Source organism: Festucalex cinctus, chromosome 12, assembly GCF_051991245.1.
Source record: "Festucalex cinctus isolate MCC-2025b chromosome 12, RoL_Fcin_1.0, whole genome shotgun sequence".
NCBI lineage: Eukaryota > Metazoa > Chordata > Actinopteri > Syngnathiformes > Syngnathidae > Festucalex > Festucalex cinctus.
Genome location: NC_135422.1, coordinates 13,990,829 through 14,010,006, shown reverse-complemented (window position 1 = coordinate 14,010,006; position 19,178 = coordinate 13,990,829). Strand labels below are relative to the sequence as shown.

Genomic DNA, 19,178 nt, shown 5'->3' with positions numbered 1-19,178 from the left:
TGTCAAATTATATATACTTCAATTAAGAACAATTTGAATAGTGATATGTATGGTTTTGGGGGCTGGTGTATGACGTCATATTACAAGGCAGGCCCTGAGTGGTTGACTCACGCGCAAGCGCACCAATAAGGAGGCCAGGAGCAATTGGCGTGTTGATGCAGACGATGACGTCTCACCGCGAGCGATGATTGGGAGTTTTTGTGTCTTCTTGTGTTTGTTTGGAGACACAAAAATGACTACACGTTTTACCCAGAATGCAGCTCGGCGGCGTCAACTGCAGCGCGCGCGCGGGATTAACCGCGACTTAAGCTAGCTGGCTAGCTAGCTAGCCGCCAGGTGAATGCGCCTGCCGCTGCCGCTGGGCTCCGGGCCGCCCCATGGACCGCCTCCATGGATGTCCCCTCCAAAGCGGCTTCGGCGGGGTTTGCGTCGAGCCCCGGGCCGGGCGTCCCCTCCTCGGATGAAGCAGATATCTTCCGCTGGCCCACGCCGGAGGAGGAGGATGGGGAGAACGGCGCCGAGCCACTGCCGGAGACGGCACCTGCCGGCCGCTGGACGGCTGTGTTCGACTACGAGGCGACGGCGGACGACGAGCTGAACCTCCGTCGGGGAGACCTGGTGGAGGTGCTGTCCAAGGACTCGCTGGTGTCCGGGGACGAGGGCTGGTGGACCGGCGTGGTGGCAGACCGGGTGGGCATTTTCCCCTGCAACTATGTCAGCAGGGGCGTGCCGGAGGAGAGGCGGGCCGCCCCGACGCAGGAAGTGCCCACCTTGCACCGTGAGTACCCCTTTGTGCTGTGCGTTCGAGCCAAACGTTGACACCGACAGCACGTCAACATTGATGGAAGAAAGACTTTAATGAAATATTATTTTTACAAGTTTCCCTCGTGCTGTTGCAGTGGTGTCCTGAGGTATGATTTTAATTTGAATGCTGTATTCCAAATCATCTTTCCCCATTGAAATGAATAGAAAACCCTGTAATCCATTCCAAAAAAAAAAAAAGTTTATTTAATGAGAACATGGCACTCCATGATATTGCACTTTATCACAAATTATAGTAATGGCGTGACTAGATAGAATTTGAAAAAAAATAAAAATGCCATCACGCTGCTTACCGTCATGGGCACATAAGACAAATGTACGTATGTAGACATCTGTACAATAAAGATGTATCAGCTCTTTGCAGAGGATAAAGACTGACTGAGTACTGTTATATTGAATTTCTAAATGTGTTGTTGCGCTATTTGTGTTCAAATATCAATTTTGTAAGGGTTACACAACTTTCCATTATGTGTTAGCATTAGCATTACGTTATTTAAGTTATTGGGCTAAAGACTATGTTATGTGCTTGATTTAAATGCAGAATTGTCTTATTTTTATATTAATTTGACCACAAACTTCAACTTTGAGTAGCATTAAACAGCTTAAAGCATCTTATTTTGCTGAATTGTACACTATTTGTCAAAGTGCTGCTTATTGTGAAGTGACTTTAATTGGGTTCACTGCCACCATACAGCACTCGTATCTCAAATGAGGGACTCATAAATCAAGGTATTTGTGTGGGAGGACCAGAGTCGCGTCTCAAATAAGCGACAAATATGGGAATAGTAGAGCCTTCACTCTAAAAACATGTATAATCATGTTTATTAACTTTAAACCTGAAATGTACCTTACCCAAAGCATCCCCAAACACTTTAATAGCACTATAAATTTATCTTACAACACTACCCTTAAAATTACATGACTTACAGATCATTTGATTTTGTACAAATGCGGCAGAATTGCCAAGACAACAACAAGTCTGTGATGTGAGCCTGGCTTGTTTGGGCTGGGCTGTTCCTCCTCCGCTGGCCTACTTTCATGCACCACCTGAAATATTCATGAGGGTCTGCTCAAGGAGGAGGGAGTCCCACTGGGAATGTAACTAGGGTTGGAAACTTTCCATGGCCATTAGGGAGGATTTATGGGAATCAATCTCAATAAAATAAACACAAATTTACAAAATGTCATTTTTGAGTGCTTGTGACAAAAATGGCACAGTTAATTTACTGAACAGAGCTGAAGAGCTCGCTACTTTGCATGGATGTCTATTTATGACAAAATAAAATGTTTAAGTTTATGCTTGACTGTGAAAATTCTACAGCATAACTCGACCATGGCAGTTTACCAAAAACTTACCAGAAATTTACTGGGAATTTTACACCCCTTTTCCAACTCTGAAGTGTTACCCACTGTATTTATAATTCCTGTTTTGGTAACAATTATCGATTTCCTCCGTCCTCAGTCCTGGAAATCAACTTCTCTGAGCTTACCCTGGAGGAGATCATCGGCGTCGGCGGCTTCGGCAAGGTGTACCGGGCGGTTTGGCGCGGCGCCGAGGTGGCGGTGAAGGCGGCGCGGCGGGACCCCGACGAGGACGCCGAGCAGACGCTGGCCAGCGTGCGTCAGGAGGCCAAGCTCTTCGCCATGCTGGATCACGGCAACGTGATGGCGCTGCTGGGCGCGTGCCTTCGCCAGCCCAATCTGTGCCTGGTGATGGAGTATGCCCGCGGCGGCTCCCTCAACCGGGTCCTGGCGGGCAAGCGCGTGCCGCCCTGCGCCCTGGTGGATTGGGCGGTGCAGGTCGCCCGGGGAATGCGCTACCTGCACGACCAGGCCATCGTCACAATCATTCACAGAGACCTCAAGTCCAGTAACGGTAGGTCACTAACGAATTTTTATGATTTTTTATTTTTTTTTCCTGATATGACCAAATGATCTGTACAATTTTATGCTAAACATATTCTCGAAATGATCCATTGATTATCAAAAAGTTGATGAGTCATCATTTATAATGCACACATTTTGTCATTTATTGTAGTTTCACACACGAGATCAAAAAGAAAAAGTTGTCTGTGCGGATGTCTGTAACCTTTTAAATCCCAAAACGTATTAGTGAGGATTTTCCTCACGTGCGCACACGCACACACATGACAACATTGGCCGGCGACCAGCCTTTGCTGGCAGCTTCCTATTGGCCGACTTTGAGTGTTAAGTCACCGCAGGGGGGGGATGACACCAAATTACTGAGGGATGTGTCAATTAATCGCTTCATACAAAATTAACACAACAGTTGCAGGCTGTCATCACATGTGCTGTAGGTACATTTAAAGAGGTTCAAATGTATTTTTGGTACAATATACAAAACGTTAAACCAACGTTAAAGTAGTATCCGGCTCTACATTCAAACCTTCCCCCAAAGAAATTAGCAAATACATACAAATTATTGTAAAACAATTAAATGTCATTGTTAAGGGACCATAAAACACGTTCTTTTAAATGCAAGTTTTTTTTTTTTAAAGTAATCAGTTATCCAAATTTTATTCTGCCAAATATTGGAATTGGCATCAAGGTTATTTTAGTTAACTGAAACGAAGGAATAAACTAAAATTCAAGAAACAACTTCGTTAACGCAATAAAATAAAAACCGAAAATGCTTTTTAAAAACCGAAAACTAACTGAAATTACATTTTATGTTTACAAAACTAAAACTATAATTACATCAAAAATGTCGTTCATTTTCATCTTTGGTCATTAATTTCATGCATGAGCCTTGAGGATGATTTTAAATGTAATTTTAAGTAGATTTATTCTGATATTAACCGCAATAAGGACGCTTGAAAGTGTGTCACACAGAAGTGACATCATCTAGCAGCAGCCAATAGAAAAGCACCTTCAGATTATGTCGCTCCCATAGTGTTTTTTGAATACTGCGAACAATACACATTTTTTTAAAAAAAGCCTACAACCTAGCATTTATTAAATAACTAAAACTAATAAAAACTAACAGAACCACCATAAAAACTACCGGGTAATTAAAACCAACTAAATTTAAAAAAACAAGACTCAAAATGAAATAACTAACTAAAATGAAAAATTGCCAAACTATAATAACCCTGATTGGCATCGGCCTCAAAAAATCCTTAGGCCCGAATTTATCGCAGCTAAACTGGCTAAAAAAAAAATTGTAGACACAAATGGACAACATTGAGCCCAGCTGGTTTTTAGAGTGGCAGGACCTCCCTTTGAAAGCACATTTGAAATCACGCCACATGAAGGCGAGCTCTTCCCCGCCGGGGCAGATGGCCTGGATGAACGGTGGAGGAGGAGTGAGCGAATTGCGGTTTTACAAGAGAACCACTGCACTTAAATAGAAGTCTGCTAATGCAGCGAGATCAATTAGCATGTGTTTCATTCTGTTTACTTCCTCGTGTATGTGGCTGTGTGTTGAAAATCCCTCCCTAACCACTAGTGAGTTTTCCATTTTGTAGTTCTGTTCTAATGTGTAAGTTATGACCTGTATTATAAAAAGTCTCCACACACCGTTAAAATACCATATTTTGTAATGATAAAAAAAATGATTTTTTTTTTCCCACCATTAACTCATTTGCTCCCAAAAACGTATAAATAGGTTCTATTGTAAATGTTTTAATTATCACAAAGGCATATTTATACGTTTTTTTTGTTTTGTTTTGTTTTGGGGGTTTTTTTATGCTAGAGCATACAGAAGGCTTTGATACAGCCTCTCAACTGCAAAGAACAGTTGCAGAAATGGTAGTTATTACACAAATGGCCAGCAGGTGGCAGCAGATCAATCAACCAAGGCCATGTTGAAAAAAGGCTCAATTACTCACAATTCTAAATAGATTTGGAGAAAAATGAGGAAACTTAGCTATATTCTAATGCTCATTGCTGCAAAACGGAAACAGATAGAAATATATTTTTTCCTGAAGAAAGAAGAGACTTTAATCTTTCTTTTGGTAGGTTCCATGTTTTTATAGCAATAGAACAGAATATTCTGTGGGCCTTGCAAAATCAGTCAAAATCAAGTATAAATGCTGCGAGTGAAGTGGATTGCTTCTGTGAAAAGGGGTGGGAGTGAATGAGTTGTGAAGTTAAACCAATGCGTTTTAGTTAATTTCTTTTAAGGGGAAACAGTACTGGGTTAGCAATTCCACCCAAATTAGGTTACAGTCTGACAATCTATAATGCAATGAAGCCACAACAAGTGAGCGTTGGTACAGAGAGGGACGACAAATTACTCTGTCTCACAACTTCTTGTTTGTTCTCTTCTTCTATTCCAACCTCTCATCTCCTCCAACAAAACCTTTTTTCTTTTCTTTTTCTTTTTTTTTTTTAACCCACGTTTCTTCCTCCATTTTTGTGCTCCTGCATTTGTCTTCACTTTACAATTTTATTTATTTTTTTAATCGGAATGCTCATTGCTTTCGCCGACATGCGCAAACCCACCCAACATCCAAACCCCCTCCCACCTCGTCATACCTCTCCCACCCCACGCGCCCCCCTCCAGTCCTCATCCTGGAGAGACTCGAGCGGGATGACCTGAGCAACAAGACGCTGAAGATCACAGACTTTGGGCTGGCACGCGAATGGCAGCGCACCACCAAGATGAGTGCGGCGGGCACCTACGCCTGGATGGCGCCCGAGGTCATCCGCTCCTCCACCTTCTCCAAGGGTAGCGACGTTTGGAGGTGGGCAAGCAGCTGCAGGGCTTTGCGGCACATCAGAAAATGTCCACAGAAGTTAAAAAGAAAAAAAAAAGAAAAAAAAAAAGTTCCGCTTGGGATGCAAGTTGCCTTAGCGAATAGCAGTCATTTGAGAGGCATCACTGAGAGACGCCTTTGATTAGCTCACCTTGAAACCTACAATATGACTTTCCCGAACTCCTTATCATGAAATGTGCTTGTGTATTTGCTCTTCCAGTTACGGCGTGCTGCTGTGGGAGTTGCTGACGGGCGAAGTGCCATTCCGGGGAATCGACGGGCTGGCGGTGGCTTACGGCGTGGCCATGAACAAGCTGGCGTTGCCCATCCCCTCCACGTGTCCTGAACCTTTTGCACGCCTCATGGAGGGTAAGACATGCTCAAACTAAGCCAATTTTGACTGAGACCACATGACTTTTGTGTCTGTCATGAGAAGACCCACAAAAAAAATCTCAATGAGAAGACACAAAAAAACTAAACGAGAAGATCCACAAAAAATTTAAATGAGAAGACCTGCAAAAAAAAATCTAAATGAGAAGACTCGCAAGAAAATCTCAATGAGAAGACCCACAAAAAAACTCTAAATGAGAAGATTTCAATGAGAAGACCAGCAAAAAAAATCTCAATGAGAAGATCCACAAAAAAAATCACTAATACCCACAAAAAAATCTCACTGAGTACTCACAAAAAACATCTCAATGAGAAGACCTACAAAAAAAATCTCAATGAGAAGACTCGCAGAAAAAAATCGCAATGAGAAGAACCACAAAAAAATCTCAATGAGAAGACACGCAAAAAATCTCCATGAGAAGACACGCAAAGACCCCCCCCCCAAAAAAAATCTCAATAAAAGCCGCAAAAAAATCGCAGAGAAGACCCCCCCAAAAAAAACATCTCAATGAGAAGACCCGCAAAAAAAATCTCAATAAAAGCCACAAAAAATCTCAATGAGAAGGCCCGCAAACAAATATAAATAAGAAGACCCGCAAAAAAAAAAAAAAAAAAAACACAGAGGGGACCCGCAAAAAAAAAATCTCAATGAGAAGATCCACCAAAAAAACAAAAACAAAAAAAACTTAAGCACAACATGCCTCCAAAAGACACAGGAAATCTGCCATTTTGGCTTGGTGTAGACCAGGGGTCTCCAAATTCGATCCTCGAGAGCCCCTATCCAGCCTGTTTTCCATGTCCTTCAGCACAGCTAAATCTAATGATCAGCTAATCAGCAAGCTTTGCAGAAGCCTGATAACGATCCCGATCATGAATCAGATGTGTTAGTGGAGAGAAACATGGAAAACAGGCTGATAGAGGCTCTCGAGGACCGAACTTGGAGACCCCTGGGGGAGACACTTCGGCTTGGGAGCGCTCCTCTCAAATTAAAAAATAAAATTCTGCCCCAATGCCAGTTTCACGTAGAACTATGAAATTTGGTTGGCATGCCTATTATGAGTAGACATAAAAAAGGCTCAAGAAGCCATGCCCAAAAAGAAACAGGCCATTTTGGTTTGAAGTGGTCCGTGTGGATTTGTAGCCATCCTCCAGAATTAAAAAAGAAAATTCGCCCTCAATGCCAGTTTTACTTCCCAATATGAAATTTTTGTAGGCTTGTCTATCATGAGCAAACCCACAAAAAAGTCTAAAGATGTGTGAAGCAGCCATTTTGGCCCAATACCATCCTCTACAATTCAAAAGAAATCCTAGCCCCAAAAGCCATTTTCACTTCCATGACACAATTAGAGACACACAGAGTCAGCCATTTTGTTTTGAAGAGGCCATTTTGGCTCAGCAGCTTCGGGTAACACCGAACCAACCTGGTTGTATTGTTTATACTATGGTGTCATCGTTACAATCGGAGGTTGCTGGAGCTCGGACCCTCACTCCCGGCCGCCCTTCGCCAACATTCTGGAGCAGCTCACCACCATTGAGGAGTCGGGATTTTTCGAGATGCCGGCCGAGTCCTTTTGCTCGCTGCAGGACGACTGGAAGCTGGAGATACAAGAGATGTTTGACCAGCTGCGGACCAAAGAGAAGGTAAAGGAGGTGTCTGGTTGTACCTCATGAAAAAGTCCTGCGTGATTTAAAAGACCTCATTTCTTTTTGGCGTCGACAGGAGCTGCGTTCGTGGGAGGAGGAGCTGACGCGTGCGGCGCTGCAGCAGAAGTGCCAGGAGGAGGCGCTGCGGCGGCGCGAGCGGGAGCTGGCCGAGCGGGAGATCCACATCCTGGAGCGCGAGCTCAACATCATCATCCACCAGTTGTACCGCGACAAGCCGCACGTGGAGCGGCGCCAGGGAAAGTTCCGGCGCCACCGTCTTAAAGTCAAGGACGGCAACAGGATTAGCCTGCCGCTCGGTAATTTAGCAGCACCACATGTCGTTGGTATCATGAGTAGATCCGCAGGTTGCCATTTTGGTTTGATGTTGTTTGATTTTTTTGGTTTTGTTTTAAATAAAAATCAGCCCCCAAAGCTAGTTTGACTGTGAAATTTGGTTGGTACGTTTGTCATGAGTAGACAGAGACACACAAAAATGCTTAAAAACACACAGACAGGAAGTCTGCCATTTTGGTTCCAAGTGGCCATTTTAGGCTAATTTCAGCCATTTCCAAGTGTCCTTTTAAAGATAAGCGGCTCAAACAGATTTGATGCTACCAAATTTGAAGGGACAGATGGTGCACACTTATGGAAGTAAAACCAATTACTTGTACTTTTTTCTTTTTTTATCTTCTCAGATTTTCAGCACAAGATCACAGTGCAGGCATCACCGTCACACGATCGTCGCAGAAGTTTGCTCAGCAGCGGCTCCAGCCCTCCCACTAGCCCGCCGCTGCTCCCTCGCCTCCGAGCCATCCAGCGTACGCTTAACGTACACAAACCATCCTCATTAAAAATAAATAAATAAATAGAAAATACAATTATAAATAGAGGAGTCAGGTAATCAAAATTGTTAATCGTAATTAATCGCATGACTAAAATAGTTAACTCGCGATTAATCACAATTTTTATGTCTCGATTTTTATATTTTTTCATGTGGTAAATGTACAATAAAATATTTTTTTCTGTTTTCATATTCTTGTTAACAAAAGTGGGGAAAAATTGATAGTCAAAATATGGCTGTATCTTTTAGTCATTGATACAGTAATTTCATAATCATAAAATTTTGTTAAAATTTAAAAAGCTGGACTGTAATGTAAAAATGTGTGATATAGATTTGTGTTGGTCATATTTCTGCCACAAGATGGCATAATTGCATTTGTAAGACGGTGACAGCTCAATGCATTTTTGTTTTCATGTTAAGAGCTATGTAATCTTTAACATGAAGACACTTGTGAAATTCTTTTAAAACACTTTTAAAATTGTAAAATAGCACTTGACCCCAGTCGCCACAAATATATGCAATATTATTAAATGTATTTAATTAAATTTAAATTGTAATTCCGCCAGTACAGGCTTTCCAAGTAAGTAAGTGGGGCGGTCATTAATCGTGCGTTAAAAAAAATTGTGGCGTTAAAGGAACTTTAACTAAAAATTTTGACACCCTAATAATAATAATGCACAAGTATTTTGACCAAATTTAATGCGAACACTTCTTTAAAAAAAAAAAAAAAAAAAAAGCTTCAAGTTGTGTACTGCCGCTCCCAGTTAAAGTTTAATGTAAAACTCAACATAAAACAGAGAATTCGTTTTACCAAACCACATAACTTTGTTTTACTCAAGTCCATTATTTTAATACAGATTTATAATTGGAAGTGCAATAAATGGGCTAACAAATCTAGCATTGCTTTCACAGTACCGGTAATTATAACCCTTTAACTAATATTTGAAGACAGATGGTGAATGTCACATTGGGGGGCCACTACTTTAAACTTTTAAATGACACCCCAGTCGTAGTTTAGTGTAAAACCAAACAAATTCATGAAGTACAACCGTATCTTTCTTCTTCTACTCAGTGACGCCGCGGGAGGGTTGCTGCGGCGGCTGGGCTTGCAGCGCAGGCGAGGAGGAAGTTGAAAGGAGGGGCTCCAGGAAGAAGGGCAGGACGCGAGTGTGCGGACCGTACCGCGAGCACAGCGCTGACTCCGGGTAACTACACTCGCTCAGATTTTGTCGTCGATGGTGAGATGGTGGTCGTCAGGTCGGTTAATCAATGATGTCGTTCATATATTTTATTTTTTTCAGTTGTCAAATCATTGAACATGCTTTTGCATTCTAACTTACCCTGCCAACCAATGCTGCACTGGCCACACCCACTGGCATGTTCCTCCAATCAGATTGTCTTGTCGTCATGTGGTCGTTTTTTGCACTATGCTAATGCTAACGTGACTGACTGCCGACAGCGCGAGGCCCGCCGCCGAGGGCAGCCGGCAGCGTTCCTGCAGCGCCCCCAACCTGCGCCGCTCCCCCAGACACAGTCCCGCCGTGCCGGGAGTGCCCAGCCTCCTGGAAAGTGGTAAATTCTGCTCCCATGACAGTTTTAACAGCACAGGCCATGTTTGAAGTATTTATTATTTTTTTTATGTTTTTTGAAAAAATGTTTCTATTTTTAGGATAATTAATGCGATTGCTATTCTTTTTTTCTGCCATTTCTTTTTATTTATTTTTTTTGTCAGTTTTTTATATTAAAAATTGCTCTTTATATTAAGAATAATTGATTTAAAAAATGTTTTTGTATCTTTAAATTTATTTAAAATATTTGAAATAGAGCTGTCAAATGATTACATTTTTTTTTTTTTTTATCAGATTCATCACATTTTAGAATTTTGATTAATGATGCTTAATTGCTTAATGGAAATTTTTTGCCCGCAAAATTTGAAGAGCACCTGTTATGAGGACGTCTTCAACATTTTTTGATCCACTGCCCACGCTCATCCTCCTCTTTTTTTAATCATCTAATTACTTTCATAATTTTAAATGGGGAAAAAATGACTCCAATATTTTGATTAAACATTTTATTAAATTCTTTACTTTAATGCCTGTAGTTTATTGCTCTAACACAACCTGTGCTGCCTTTAACGTAACCATCCACTGTCAGCTAAAGGATCATCTGCGGTCAAAATAAATAGTGTGATTAATCTACATTAATACATAATTAATGCAAACTTTTTTGTGATTAATTTAACTCATTCGCTCCCAGCTATTTTCACTGAAGCAAGCCCCTTTACTCCTGGCTGTTTGACTGGATTTTGACAGATTTTGCAAGGCCCACAGAATATTGTATTCTATTGCTATAAAAACATGGAACCTACCAAAAGAAAGATTACAATCTCTTCTTTCCTCAAGAAAAAAAAAAGTATATATGTTTCCATTCTGCAGCACTTAGCATTGGAATATAGCTAAGTTTCATCATGATTAACAAATCTGTTTAGAACTGTGGGGAAATCAACTTGTTTGCAACATGGTCCTGGTTATCATACTCTGCTGCCACCTGCCTGCCGTTTTTGTAATAACTACAATTGCTTCAGCCGTTCTCTTCAGTTCAGAGGCTACATCAAAGCCTTCCGTATGCTCTAGCATAAAAAAAAATATATAAACCCCCCCCCCAAAAAACAAACAAACTTATAAATATGTCTTTGGGACACTTATTTAAAATAGAACATATTTATTTGTTTTTGGGAGCCAATGAGTTAAGGAACTCTAACTTGGACAGCACTAATTTTAAAATAATTTTTCTTCATTTTTTTTTATCTATTAATTATTTTTAATGACTGCTCTGAATGTTTGTAAGTTTTGTGTAGTTAACAAGATTTTCGAATGAATGTCATCATTGATTTTCGTCGTGATAGAAAATGAAGACTGCTGCTTCGTGAGCGACTCAGAAGCAGGCCAAACTCAGACGTACCTGCGCCCGCCCAGCCAAGGAGACGACCAATCGGCAACCGGCGGGGATCCTTTCCCGGACGTCCACATTCCGCCTGCGACGCCGAGCCGCAAGAGCCCCGGCGGAGGTCGTCGCACCGACCTGGTGCTCCTGGGCTGCGGCGCTCTGCTGGCGGCGGCCGGTCTCGGTTACAACCTGTTGACGCTGGCGCGGCCGGAGGAGGGCGTCAGATCGCGCTGGGACGCCTTCTTCCACGCTCACAGACTCTTCCGCCGGGACAGCCCGCTGAGGATCCTGCCGTCCTCGTCGGACCGCGACTCGTCCACGCGCTCGCTGCTGCGCTCCGATAGCGACGAAGCCCCAGCGGCGCCGCCCGCGCGTCGCCATGGCAACGCTCTGGTCAACACCCACCTGGAGAGCTTCAAGCGCAACCCGCGCCAGTCGCTTACTCCCACGCACGTACCCTGCGTGCCGAGCGCCGCCGCCAGCCTGCGTCGCACGCCGTCCGATGGCGCCATCAGGAAGAGTTGCCCGCCAAACAACCTGGAACCTTTGCCGGAGCAAACCATCTTGGAGAGCACAGGTAGGAGCAACATTCAGCTTGTTATAATCAACATAATGGATAATTATTTTGATAATTGATTAATCATTTTGAGACCTTGTTTAATTCATTCACTCGTAGCCATTTTCACTCCCGGCTGTTTTATTGGATTTTGACTGATTTTGCAAAGCCCACAGTATATTAATATTGTCTTCTATTGCTATAAAAACATGGAACCTACCAAAAGAAAGATTAGAGTCTCTTCTTTCATCAGGAATGAAAAGTATATTTCTACCTGCTTCTATTTTGCAGCAATTAACATTAGAACATTGCTAAGTTTCATCAATATTCACATTCCTGGTGAAAACATTGCGAAAAAGAGCTTGTTGCAACATGGCCATGGCTGATCTCATACTCTGCTGCCACTTGCTGGCCGTTTTTTTGTTTTTTGTTTTTTTATTTTAATAAATATATTAAATAGCTGCCATTGCTTTAAGCCACCTCCTCATGTCAGAAGCTGCATCAAAGCCTTCTGTATGCTCTTGCATTAAAAAAAAAAAAAAAAAAACGTGTAAAACCGTTTTTGGGAGGGAAGGACAATGTATAAAAATACGTTTTTACATGTTTTTGGGGTTGAATGAGTTTATTTCAACTTCTCAACCGTAAAATGAGCTATCAAAATTAATTGAGTAATCAATTATAAAATTAATCAACAACTAATTTAATAACCGAGTAATTGTTTGGAACCTCTTTTTTTTTTTTTTTTTACTTAAAATTGTCCAATTTCTCTGATTTAAACATATCAACAGTAATGTGTTCACTGATTTCTGTAGTCCTTCATGAAAGAAGACTTTTTACTTTGGAAAACAATGATGGTAACATAGTACAACATCAATGCACCCTTTTTTTAAAATCTCTATATGAATAAGTATGAAATAAACACCAATCACTGGTTAATAAGCAGTAATCAGGGGGAAAATCCTTTAGTAATACACTTTAATGCAAACTTAAAATAAATCAGATTATTCAATTTAATCAATAGATTAATCGATTCTAAAAATATTTAATAGTGACAGCACTAAGTCTGTAAACACTCAGAATTTGGTTGTCTTCGAAGAAATCAGACTGGTTATAGTTAGGTTGAAAGGAAATTAAACAAAATAAAACATTTGCTTTTATTTTGAAAGACAGTCAATGATTAATGTTTTTTCCATTTTTTTTCCATTTTTGCTAAACCAGTGACAAATGGCTTTTTCAGGTACAGGTATGTCTGAGCTTGGCCTGCTTCTGAGTCAGTTACAAAGCGGCAGTCTTTATTTTCTAGTCAAGTCAAGTTTATTTAAATAGCACACAACAATAGAAAAATCCCCTTAAATTAAATCCAGTCATCTTCAGCAGTCTTCTCATTCCACTCCCCTAGGGGGCGCCTTTCGAGCTTTCACCGACAACTCCTCGGCCGTCCCGCGCCTACCGGACCCCAATGTGGTGTTCCCGCCCACCCCTCGCCGCCGCTGCGCCCCCGAGCGCCCCAAAACCTTGGACATCCTGGCGCGGCCGCGCCCATCGGCGCGACCCCGTGGCGACGCCTTCCGCCCCGAAGCGCGCGGCCGCGGCAACTCTCCGGCGGCGCTCGCCTCCAGCACGGGAACGCCGCCCACCGTGGAGGAGGCGCCCACGCCTTACTCCCCCCGCAGGGGGCGCAGCAACCTGCTAGACGCGCAGGACGAGGGTCAGTGCCGCGACGGCACCGTGCCGCTTCGCAGCAAAGACCCGGCGGGGTACTTTGACTGACTTTTTCCCCCCAAATCTTTCACTCATTCCCTCATACCAAAATCACGATAAGCACTACCTCCCTCCCCCCCACCCCCGCAAAAAAAAAAAAAAAGCATTATGAATGTACTGCACACGCTTCCATGTTTTAGTAGATTGACACTTCACGAAATGCACCACTTACACTAAAGCAGCAGCAGCTAGTTTGCATCCAACTTAAAGGGAACGTCCATTATGTATTTTAATGTGCATCATAAGCGGAGATGTGAGGAGCGTTCAAATGCATGTGGGGCTCGTTTAAGATTATTTATTGGTATGTTTATTTATTTGCCTTCATTTGTGACCCGATTCACTGCAATCTGAACAGTAATGTTTTTTGGGTTTTTTTAACCTTTTTATTTATTATTTTATTATTTATTTTATTATTATTTATTTATTTTATTTATTTATTTATTTATTTATTTATTTTATACCAATGAAAATACCTTCAATCGCAAAAAGATTATCAAAATAAATTGCAGTGTCGGGTTGCAAAAATGCTCACATAAGCATCAAAGAACCACAATTAAAAAATAAAATTAAGGCTCACAAAAATAATCATCAAAGGCCGTCAAACTTGAAAATTTTAAATATGATATAAAAATGCAAATGTTTTACAAAAATTGAGGCTCACAAAAAAAATTACGAGCATGGGTGTTTTTAATTTAAATAAAAAAAAAAAAAAATGGCCGAACTGTTTTAAAAAATTGCGCATCAAAGATCCTCAGTTCATAAATAGTTTGAGGATGAGTTTGGGGCTCATGTTTAGCAAAATAAGCATCAAAGATTTTGATTTAAAAATATGAATAAATATATAAATATCGCGCTCACCAGAATGTATAAAAAAGCGGAAATGTTTTTTTTTTTTTGTTTGTTTGTTTTTTTGTCAAATTAAGGAAATAACCAGGAAAGACTGAGGCTAAAAAAAAAAAAAGTCATGTAATGACCATTACAACCTCTTTATTTATTTGTTTATTTATGTTTATTCTATAAGTTAATTTAAAACAAAATACATCAAATATAACAATTTTAAAAATTGTGGACTTTTTATAACTATAATTCTAAATATTTTAAGTGTTTTATCATTTGCAATGAACACAATTAAAGCTATATATCAAGTTTATTACAAGTAAGCAAAAAAAAAAAAAAGTTTCTAATCTTCCGTTTTTGTTGTCGTCACTTCACCGTTTGTTCCCCCCCACATTTATGGTTTTTTGTTTTTTTTTTTTGTTTTTTTTGTGACTTGAATACCCCATACAAAGCCTGCTATAGCGTGTAACGCCAAGTCAACATGAGATCCACTTGCTGCTATGTGACTCACTACGTACGTGCGTGTCTGATGTACTGAGTTTCTCTGTATGAATGCCGGACGTAAAAAGAAGTGGGGAAAAAAAAAAAAAGGGTGCCAAGAGAAGGTGGAGCGTGACACCATTAAAACACAATTCAACTCATTTCACTGTCTCTTCTTTTCCACTCCGAAAGTATTTGGTTGACGTGTTTTTTTTTGTTTTTTATTATTTACACGATTGCTCTCATCAGCATTTGTATTCACTTGAAAGTATAACCAGAAAAATAATAGCAACAGTGAGATGATCCACTCTCACCGCTGCAACATCATCACAACAACCATCAATACAAACAAGCACAACATAAATACAATACATACAGTGTGTACTCATTAAATATTGTGATATAATCCAAGTGCTTTGTTTTAGGTGTGCATCACCAAAGAAATGTTTCCCCCCCCATTTCTATGATTTTTCTATGTATTTACACTTTTCTGTGATTGATATGTATATTTTTAATTTGTAGTGGCAATGGTGTGCTTTTTTGTGTGTGTGTGTACTAGTCTGCCAATACAAAGTACTGTACATGCATTTTCCTTGAAAGCACCAGACGAAGTAACAATAGTTTGCGGTTGGCTGTTACTCATCGCCTCCATTTTGAGACGATGTGTTGTGCGAGGGAAGCCAGCTGGAATTCAAACCAGAGACTCGACAATACAAACGCCTGTGCGCTTTTTTTGTGGTTCGCTGTGCTTCCTCCCCAGCATAAGCTATGTTTTGCACTGGCAGTGATTTGTGAAAAAAAAAAAAAGATCTGTAGTGTACCCTTAAACCTTTGAAGTGCACAGGCAGTTGGATGGGAACATTCCTTACTGCTATACAATGACAAGTCCGGGCGGAACACAGTGAGGGGCGGGACAGGAAGTGGCGATGAGTTGGAAAAGTCGTTCGTGGTCTTTTTTTTTTTTTTTTTTTTTTTTTTTTTTTTATGTGGCGTCTTTCTTCTCCCTCTGAGCGCTGCGACGGATCTTCATCTCGGTTAGCTGGATGTAGCGAATGGCGTTGGTGTCTGCAATGTAAGCGCAGAACAGAGACCTCAAAATTTCAAGTTTTATTTTTTTAAGATGTCAAATGTTTTTTTGTTTACTTATTTGTTTTTAAAAAACAAATTTACTTGTATTTTATTGGATTTCATGCTTGTTTTATTGATTCTTTTCTGTTTTATCTTATCCAGTTGTTTTTTTTTAGATGTAAATTACCCTTTGACCTCTTAGAAATCCCTTTTTTTTTAATGTTACGGTGTAGTTAAGACATTTTTATAATCTATTTTCAGTTTTATTTTTGTATTTTAGACATATTTTTTCCAAATTCCCTTTTTATTTTTGTTACATTTTACGTATTTTTTTTTTTTTTGTAAATATATTTGCTATTTTATTTATTTTTTAGCTTTAGAATTTATGATTTGATTTTTTCTTTTGTTTTATAATCTATTTTCAGTTTTATTTTTGTATTTTATACATTTTTTTCAAATTCCCTTTTTATTTTTTGTTACATTTTATGTATTTTTTTGTAAATATATTTTGTATTTTATTTTGTAGCTTTAGAATTTTGATTTGATTTTTTATATAATCTATTTTCAGTTTTATTTTTGTATTTTATACGTGTTTTTTTTTTCAAATTCCCCTTTTATTTTTGTTACATTTTATGAATTTGTTTTTTGTAAATATATTTTGTATTTTATTTATTTTTTAGGTTTAGAATTTACGATTTGAATTCTATTTTCTGTTTTATTTATATATTGAAATCATTTCTACATTTATATTTTTCACATTTGGGCTCCTAAAATGTTTAACATTTTACATGAAAAAAATAAAAAAAAAAATAAATAAAAAAAAAAATATATATATATATATATATATGATCATAATTTGTTGTATTTATTCTAATTTTGTTATTTTAAATTTTATATTTGATGTACATTATGCACTATTAAATTTGTCCATGCTGTTTTTCTTTTAATATTTTTTAATATATTCTTATATATTTTACATCCTTTTTTTTCCCCAGTGCGTGTTGCTCACCTGAAGGCTCCTGTTTGTGCGACTCCTTCAGGTAGTAGAGGGCCTTCTGGAAGTCACCCAGGTGGTAGTAGGCCACACCCGAGCGGTACAGGGCCTTAAAGTTCTTGCCCTCCTTGTGCAGCACCTTGAGGCAGTACTCCTTCACACGCTCGTAGTTGACCAGCTCCATCTGGAGAAGGCAGGCTGGGTGACGTGGAGTGGAGAAGGAAAGTTAGTGACCTCCACGACTCGTTCTGCAGTTCAGGACTCGCTGGACCGTTCCCGTATTTTGGCAACAGCAGTATGTAGCGAAGTGGATTTTTGGTGGGTTTGATGGCTCACAACAAGAATGTTCTGGACTCAATTCTGTGTTGTTTTTATTGTGAGAAAGATTATCGTCTTGTTTATAAAAATATAATGTTAGGTTTCACTTACGACTAAATTGGTGTTGATTCATGAATGACTAAAAGACATTTTTAAGTGCGCTATAAAATTAGCAGTGTTCATTCAACACCTACGGAGTTAAATTTAACACTTCAAAAGTATCTATATTAGGAGTGACGATATATCGATATTGCGATAAATCATGAAACTTTGTCTCCCGATAGATTATCGATACGCCTACATAAGTATCGTGATATTTGTAGCCACTATAACGGCTCCCCATTGTTCATTGCTTATTGAGCAATTACTTGGCGTCCCACTAGGGGGAGCGCCTCATAAGAGTGGCGGGGAAATGTACGCAAGTGTTCAGGCGCAGAAGACTCATCAGCTTACTTTTACTTGTGTAAGCTGAAAAACTGAAACATCTGTATTATATCTTCAATTTTAACATTTTAAAACACATTTTGTTTTGACTTTTTGAAGAACACAATTTCTAAGGAACATTCATTTAATTGGATTTAATTAAGTAATTTTATGTATTTTATTTTTGCAATGCTACACCAAAAAATTGCCAGTATATGAAATTAAACAATTGACTATGTGACTGACATGTTGCATTTAAGAAAGTCAAGTTTATTCACAGAAAGTGGTCTCTGTTAAGAAGACATTTGTATTTGTTAACAAAAATAAAATATACTAATTAAAGTACTCACTGTGAAGAAGACACCAGTTTAAAATTTGGTTTCCTTGATGGTACAAAAATAAACCATCTTGGTGGAAAAAAAACATCAGTTTATGTCTTGAGTAGTTTTATCGTAATTATAGTGTAATGTGAATGTAAGGTAGTATAAGGTCGTTTGATTTACTGTAGTTTAGTGTAATATAGTGGAACAACGCAGTGAAGCAGCGTGACGTAATGTAATGAAATGTAGTAATGTACCTGCAAGGCTGTTGTAGCACTCCAGTTCGGCGTTCTCCATGGCCCCCTTCTGCTCCTCCGTCAGCGGGCTGGACTTGCCGATGGCGGCCAGCAGCGACTTGGAGCCTCCGCCGTCCGGGTCGCCGAGCACCCGGCACAGCCCCTTCATCTCCAGCAGCGCGCGGTGGTACTTGCCGATGGCCTCGCGGTATTTCTTGTCCTTGTAGCACTGCGTGCCCTGGCACTTGAAGTCCAGCGCCCGCCGCACGGCGTCGGCGGGCTCGTTGTGCGACGGCTGCTTCACCATGGAGGTGCCGCTGGAGGCCCCCCCGTGGTGGTGGTTGTGGTGGTGCCGCTGGTGGGGGCGGGCATCTTTGCTCCGGCCGCCGCCGCCGGGAGGAGGCTGCGCGCCCGCCTGGTGCCTCGGGGGCCCGCCGCCGTGGTCAGCCGCGAGGCCGCCTTTGCTCGCCTCCACCCGGGCGGGGCCGCCGCCGCCGACCACCACGTCGTGCCCGGCTTGGATCAAGCTCATTTTCGACATGGATCTTAAAAAAAAAAAAAAAAAAAAATCGTCCTTCCTCCCTTCGACTTTTCACTGCATCCTGAGCCTCCCTCCCTCCTCCTCCTCTTCGATGCCTCAGATGGTGCGTCCTCTTCTGGCGCAAAGCTGCTGGATGATGCGCACTCTGAATGTGCGCGTGCGCATTTGCGCGCGCGAGCGTCGCTGTGATGCTCGACGAGCCCATTGGTTGGTAAATAAGGAGCCAAGTGATCACGTTTCATCATAAAATGACTAATCTGTAGTTGAACAATTACTTTAT

General features: G+C 40.6%; 2 protein-coding genes across 2 annotated transcripts; one reads left to right on the top strand and one right to left on the bottom strand.

Moving 5' to 3' along the window:
* The first annotated feature begins 115 nt into the window (after positions 1-115).
* On the top strand, positions 116-15,159 carry map3k9 (mitogen-activated protein kinase kinase kinase 9). The gene is made up of 11 exons (XM_077538684.1): positions 116-778; positions 2,285-2,698; positions 5,351-5,531; positions 5,764-5,912; positions 7,399-7,574; positions 7,654-7,894; positions 8,273-8,395; positions 9,491-9,623; positions 9,878-9,990; positions 11,324-11,941; positions 13,320-15,159. Exons 1-11 carry the CDS (start codon positions 391-393, stop codon positions 13,688-13,690), a joined length of 2,907 nt encoding a protein of 968 aa, XP_077394810.1. The 5' UTR covers positions 116-390; the 3' UTR covers positions 13,691-15,159.
* ttc9 (tetratricopeptide repeat domain 9) lies at positions 14,040-19,041 on the bottom strand. Its single transcript, XM_077538685.1, has 3 exons — positions 18,379-19,041; positions 17,076-17,258; positions 14,040-16,063 (listed from the first exon to the last, which is right to left on the bottom strand). The coding sequence occupies exons 1-3, from the start codon at positions 18,896-18,898 to the stop codon at positions 15,981-15,983; spliced, it is 786 nt and encodes a 261-aa protein (XP_077394811.1). The 5' UTR covers positions 18,899-19,041; the 3' UTR covers positions 14,040-15,980.
* Between the last annotated feature and the right edge of the window lie 137 nt (positions 19,042-19,178).